Source organism: Lepisosteus oculatus, chromosome 17 (assembly GCF_040954835.1).
Source record: "Lepisosteus oculatus isolate fLepOcu1 chromosome 17, fLepOcu1.hap2, whole genome shotgun sequence".
Taxonomy (NCBI): Eukaryota; Metazoa; Chordata; class Actinopteri; order Semionotiformes; family Lepisosteidae; genus Lepisosteus; species Lepisosteus oculatus.
Genome location: NC_090712.1, coordinates 1,708,688 through 1,715,489, shown reverse-complemented (window position 1 = coordinate 1,715,489; position 6,802 = coordinate 1,708,688). Strand labels below are relative to the sequence as shown.

At 41.9% G+C, this 6,802-nt stretch overlaps 1 protein-coding gene across 1 annotated transcript; it reads right to left on the bottom strand.

The window, feature by feature from the left end:
- Positions 1-271: 271 nt before the first annotated feature.
- Positions 272-6,010, bottom strand: il22ra2 (interleukin 22 receptor, alpha 2). The gene is made up of 6 exons (XM_015362495.2): positions 5,875-6,010; positions 4,504-4,627; positions 3,454-3,632; positions 3,179-3,348; positions 1,787-1,937; positions 272-1,356 (listed from the first exon to the last, which is right to left on the bottom strand). Exons 1-5 carry the CDS (start codon positions 5,957-5,959, stop codon positions 1,788-1,790), a joined length of 708 nt encoding a protein of 235 aa, XP_015217981.2. The 5' UTR covers positions 5,960-6,010; the 3' UTR covers positions 272-1,356; position 1,787.
- Positions 6,011-6,802: the final 792 nt, after the last annotated feature.

The window sequence follows — 6,802 nt, the reverse complement described above, 5'->3', positions numbered from 1 at the left end:
TCTCTGCAAATAGAAATGAGATTGGATCCTTAAACTGTTCTTTGTGACCCAAAATTGGACTTCCTTAGCATTTTGAAATTTGAATAAATATTTTTTTAAAGCAGACAATATTGCACCTGCGCTTAGTGAACACGTGAACACTGAGCTGTAGAACTTTGAAAAACAACACAGCTCCTGACTGAAGACAAAGCAGTGACAGAGGTATTCCTGAAATTTCTTAGTTTTCACTGGTGACCTTTTTTCCATGAAATCAAGTGTTAGTCGCATACAGTAAGTGAACAATATCTTTCTTTGTTTAATGTTGTTTCGCCAATTACAGTATCTGCATTCTGGTGCAAACCATGTTTGACACTATTTCTGTAACAGATTTATACAATTAAATTACAAAATGAGGAAACAAACATACATTTACTTCCTTTTGAGTTACTCTGTGAAACGTCAATAAAGGTGTTCCAAAAAAATGAGTTTTTTTTCACATACTGTTAATCTATAAGCATTTTTTTTCCTGATTGAGATGCATTCATGTCAATTTTGCATAGACCTCACATACTATAGTACGTGAACAGAGCAGGTCTGTACATACATACAGTGCTTGGAAATGGTTTTAACAGTTGACAACTCCATGTGTAGAAATATCACAAAAGTGTAGTAACTTAAAACACTTTTAATCGTCTTTCATAACTGTCCTAATATGGAGTGTGTGAAATACAAATTGAAAACAGTTCCTGTTCCTGAAAACTTAAATAGGGCTCCAATTTCTTCTGCTTTGTGATTCCACAGCCATGTTTCACTTTCCTAGTGAGATTCCTGTGCAGTTACTGGCAACACTAACTGAAATAAAAGGAAAGCACTTTTTTTCTAGTCCAGCTGCTTTCTTTATTAAAATCCCCTACCTTTGCTGACGCACACAAGCTGGAAAATTATGGCCAACCACTTTGTAAAATTTTCAAAAAGCATCTTTTAAGTTTTAAGGAAACCTAAACAGACATGCAAGATCAGAAAATGCTGAAATTGTTTTGGCGCTATGGCTGGTAATCAAAGGTTTAACATGGGATTTTATGAAATGGCTGTTCATGTGTGATGAAAATATTCATGTTTGTACTACATTCTTTATCTTGGCTCATTGAGTTGCAACTTTTAGAATGTTATTCCAGGTTTAGACAGAATACAGCAACTTGACTTAAATGTCATGACCAAACATAATCCAAAAATCAAACACTTATTGTGACACAAGCAGTGCAGCGATGGAGGTGAAAGTGGCAGTTAGGCCTTGTCCTGTCGGTCCCGTTTCACGCCAGCCATGATGAATTTTCCTGGGATTCTGCGGAGCTAGGTGCCAGTTCAAAGCTCTAGAACCTGTTAAAAACAAGGACCACATTAGAACACCAAGAGAAAAGCTGGGCCACGATCCCAATCGATCGGAGTCGTCATACTGGAAGTAACCTAGTGAATTGGTTAAGGTTTGAAACGCCTGCCTGCCCATATTGCTAAAGCTAGCTTTCCCCCTGAAATACCTATATACGAAATACAGCAGATGTCAATGTGGAACGGAAAGTATTAAATATCAGTGTGAAGATTTATTTCATGCTGAAAGGAGAATAAAAGAGAGACAGTTTCACACCACCATATCTGAAGAAGCCTCTACAGCCAAAACGTTGTGTCTCTTTTCTTTTCAGCAGGGAATAAACCTTCACCTGTTCCTTTGCAGCCTACGCGTGCAGACGCAGCTCCCTGCCTGAAATGTAGCCGTATCCTGTTCGACTGTGCTTCGGTGTTACTCACTCACCTCAGAGAGTGATGACACAAGCCTTCTTGCTTCTCTTGCTGGTTCGGTTGTGCAGCTGAATTTTGGCCTCAGCCTGCACGCAGTAGGTTGTCTTGGGTTTCAGGTTGACGATCAGTATTTTTCTTACAGGCCTTCCCAGAACGTGCTTCGCCTATACAATACAAACACACACAAAAAGATAACGAAATTATGGAAGTGCAGAATAACAGAGAGGATAGGGGGCGCTCTTCCCTCGGGAGCAGAATTTCCACATCACAGCCCTGGTATTACGACTGGAGACACTGTTGCTGCAGGAGGTACTGCCATTCATACAAGGCCAGTAGAGATCCATGGCAATGGGCAATGTACGAAAGTCTGGGGGTGTGAACCCCAGTGTCCTGGCTAAATTCCACTCCGGCCATGTGACCGGTTTCCCTGAAGTTCCCCTTTAATCCAAATGGTGAAGCTCCTCCCCCTGGTGTGCACTGAGGCTGCTGGTGCAGTGTGACTGTTCCGTGTCACCCAGGTGGGGCCGCACTCCACTAAATGAGCTGAGGTCAAGAGACTTGAGTTTACAAAGGCAAAGACGATGCCATCTGGGCGTCAGACTGTCTACAATGCTGGTAGTAATGCGTTTCATTAAAATATAATTCGTGATGACCGGCTATGATTGCAATGACATATTCCGTGAGCTTTCTGAGCTGCACGCTCTTAGATTGACGCTCTTGTCTCTCCTCCCGGGAGACACAGCAGCCCCGCCAAGAGTCATCAGGTCAAGTCGAGGAGCAGGGGAGGACTGATCTGTTTCCTGGGAGTGAGTTGTTCCGCAGGAGACGACAGCATTTTGTTCCCATCTCCCAGAGGAAAAACTCAAATGATGGGGCTGATGTAGATAAATTCTCCTGGGCTTGAGTGCTAAGGCTTGTTTCATACCAAAAACAACTTCTCGTTTTGTCTATATAAAAATGGACAAAAAATGTGAATTTCTGAAATGCTGAAAGGGTAGTTCTTCAAATGTGAAAAAAACATTTCGGAAAAACTATGCTGTATAGGAAAATGAAGATCAGATTCATGCCTATAGTTAAATCTAGTCAAGGGCAGGGGCTGTCATCAGCAGGAGACTTTTTTCTCATGATAAAATCATTCTTTTGGCTTAACTCACACCTTATTTTTCTCTCTGGCTTTAAGTTGATCACTTCGCCTTAAACCAGTTCAATCATGTCCTTGGCCTGTCTTGGTTCATTCACATTTCGGTATAATATCACAGGTGAAGGACTAAACAAGTGAACCCCCCCCCAGTTTGTGATATCAAGGATATGGAAGTTCAGTTCAGTGCTGTGTCACTATTCCTATGTTCTAGAAGAACTTGAAGCCTCAGTTATACACTGTCTGGGCCACAGAGTGGTCACTCGCCTGAATCATGTTGTCCTTCATGACGTATAACCTGTAAGTCAGCTGGTGGAGCCTCTTCATTGATATCCAAGAGCCGTTCCTTCTCCTGTACGGGGAGCGTGGAGCCTTGAACTGGACCAGAATGGCGCTTTCTCTTGCAGTGAGCTTTATCACAGGAGCACTGAGGGACGCTAAGAGAAAACAGACACCGAGATGACCGGCATTTTAATGACTACGCCACCATCAGCAAAACCCCACTTTGTCGAAAAACAATGCCAGTTAGCACCGATGCTTACTTTCCCATTGTGGAACAAATCTCGGACTGATCACCCAGGGTGACAGGGTGTCGTCCAGGGCGGCTTGAACCCGGGCGTAGTAGCACTCCCGCCGGTCAGAGGTCTCCTGACTCAGGTCGCAGTGCGGCTCCGTGATGCCCAGACAGTGGACGGCGTTGGCCCATTTTTTCTGCCCATAGCTGTGGAACCAGGAAGGCAGAGGAAGGAGACGCAGAGTATTTAGAAACATCCAGTTTCCTTTTACATTTCCTACCTTTTTAAAAAAAAATATATGTATATTATAGAACATCCCAGTTTGGGGTTTTGCAGTTTGATGTGTGTTTTGTTTCATACCAGCTTGGAGGTATAGCGTGGCTATATGACTGACACTGTGTTTTACTGAGGTTGATGAAAGCACAGCTGCTTTTTTCTGGATGTGATATCAGATGACACTCCTCTCTCTGGACCAGTGATGCTAAACCCAGTGTGGCAACAAGCATCATTGTTTTGCAGAACGTACGGAGTTCTGAGTAAAATTCAGAACTAGACAGACAAATCAACATGGTACTGTAGTTTCCAAGTCCAGAGAAAGCTTAGCAGGTCTGGCTTGTTTAAAGAGCAGCTACACATTAGATCTGATTGGGTATCATGTTCAGGACTGGCTAATCAAATGTAAGCAGCATTTGGATCTGATTATGCAGTAGTAAGACTGGGAATTCTGGGGCTTTCCAGTGCCTTGGAGATGATAATAAAGGAAGGGGAAAAAAATGTCCTTCCTCTAGGCAGCACCTCCGGTGACAGGGAGTCAAGCTGGTTTGTCTAGTTAAGAGACTGGTGGTTTGAACCTGGGCCTGGGTTTAAATCTGGAGAAGCACTTATTATATTTTTGCAATAAAATACCAAACTTATTATTTGAGCTCAAGCTCTTTCAGACCTTCACATTTTGCTTACTTGAGTCTATTGGAATATTTTGATCTAATATTCTCTTCCTATTTGAACCTACAAATAAATTGCTCATCTTTAGCAATTCTTCCACTTTGGTTTCCTTTTTGCAGGGGAGCAGGTACTCACATTTTGTACTGCACGAAATAAACAGGCCTCCCTTGAAGGGGTTTGAGCAGTTTCCAGTGCAGGACATTTTTATAGTCAACGGAGTGGAACTCCACCTCCTTCGGTGTGATTTCATCCTGGAGACCTGAAAGAATTTCACAAATTTTGGAATAAGAAAACATAACAAACAAAGGAAAGATGAGTCAACAGTGTTTAAAGCCCAGAACAAGAGACTTTAATTGTCTTTACCTACAGGCTTGTGGGAGTGTAGAACAATCTGCCCAGCCATGTGGTTGAAGTTGATACCATTGACTCTTTTAAAAAAACTCCAGAATGGGATCTGTTAGCTACTGTTCAGCAAATGAGCTAGACAGGCCAAATGATTCCTGTTGTTTGTAGCCCTTCTTATATTCTTCTGAAATCTGAAAGGTACTCTGGTACAGTATGTGCACATTCAGTAATAGTACTAATCAGTAATCAACAATCAACAGTAAACAGTTCTAATTATTGTTAATACTTTTTTTAAAAGCTGGTATTCTTAACGTTCTACTGCATAGCAGTTGTCTGCAATCCTGGTTTGGTGTCTCTGCAGGTTTGTTAGGTCACTTTCTGAACCCGAGGAGCTGGGCATCAGTACTGAGCCTATTCATGGTGTTAACAGTCCAGATGCACTGAAGACCTGTGAGCACAGTGCTCTCCCAGGACCCCAGGTGACCCCAGAACGACAGTTTAGCAGGAATAGTTTGAAACTGCAAGCTGGATTGGGGATGTTTTGTTGTGGTCCCCTCTCTTCTTGAGTGATTTGGGGAAAGAGGGACTTAATGAAAAAGTGAATACACAGTGTTAATATTGGCATGTGGCAAATTAAAGGAAAATGATTAACAAGCATGTAATTTATAAACCTTTTGCTTTCAATCTTTAACCAAGGTTAACTTGCCCACCCTGTGCAATCACACATACAGAAAAGCACAACAAGAGTGTGCTGAAAGCATATTTACACTTTTCAATTCCATTTTAATTTTGAAATTTGCTTAAACAGACAGAAAAAAAATGTGATGCACTGGAACTGAAAGCATAAATTAAAACATTCATTCAAATAAAATATCTTCCAAGCTCCTGCTAAACTTGTAATTTGCACGTGCTATAACAGTACGCGTCAATGTGCTCTTGCAATATTCTGAAATATAGACAAATGCACTGCTGGTGTGCATTTTGTTCATGTTTCCAGATCTTGCACCTTTTCAAGACAAAACACTAATGCTGGTGTATTATTCTGTATTTTTTAATATTATCGCCTGCTTAATGTTTTAAAACCGGTAAGAGAAAAGGTTGGATGTCAGTTTGTTCTTTACCACTCTGCTGTGCACTACAGACAAGAAGCTCCAGACTTACCTAGACCCCACGAGACACAGATGAGCGAGCTGCAGAGCAGCAGCACAGATGAGGCACATAGGAGCGGCATGAAACAGCTTCTCATCTCAGCAGCTCCACAGACACAGCTCCGCAAATCTTGTGCAGCACAAGCGTTTTATACATCTACACAGAGGAAGTAAGTGAGCGACAACTTCCAGTTGTTACAAATGGGGGGGGGAGTTAGAAAACTTGTGAAAATAAGGATTAGACCGAGCGGTTTACTCAATAAGTGAAATTATTTATCATCCCCAACTTGTCAGTATTTTCTAGCAATACTGTATACCAGGGCGGCTGGTATAATTAGAGTCTCATGAATTCCTTGTTCTCTGGCACTGCTTTGTTGAGAGGAATAATAATCCAGGCACACTTGGTCAAGTTCAAGTTCAAGGTTATTGTCGTTATACTCATATACAGGTATACGCGATTTAGCTAGCTCTGACGGTAGGAAATACAGAAAAACAACAACAATACAATTGTATAGACAATTGTGTAGGAAAGAAAGACAGAGACAACAGGCAATGTGCAATATCATAGATCAACAGAATGAAATAAAGGATAGAAATTTCTGGGGAGTGAGCTTCTAGACATGTGAGGTAGAGGTAGATTTCAGTGTGTGTTTGAGTTTTGATAAAGAGAGAAGGCACTGTGAGGGTTCAGATCGTGGGTGAGAGAGGCTGGGAGTTTAATAGTTTGATAGTCCAGGGATAAAAACTGTCTCTGAGTCTGGTAGTCCGGGCCCGAATGCTCTGGTACTGTTTTCCAGATGGTTGAGGGTCATACAGTCTGTAGCTGGGATGTGTGGGGTCTTTGATGATGCTTAGAGCTTTCCTCAAGCACCATCTGTCACACATATCCTGGATGGATGGGAGAGCAACCCCAGTGATGAACTGTAAATATGCATTACAAT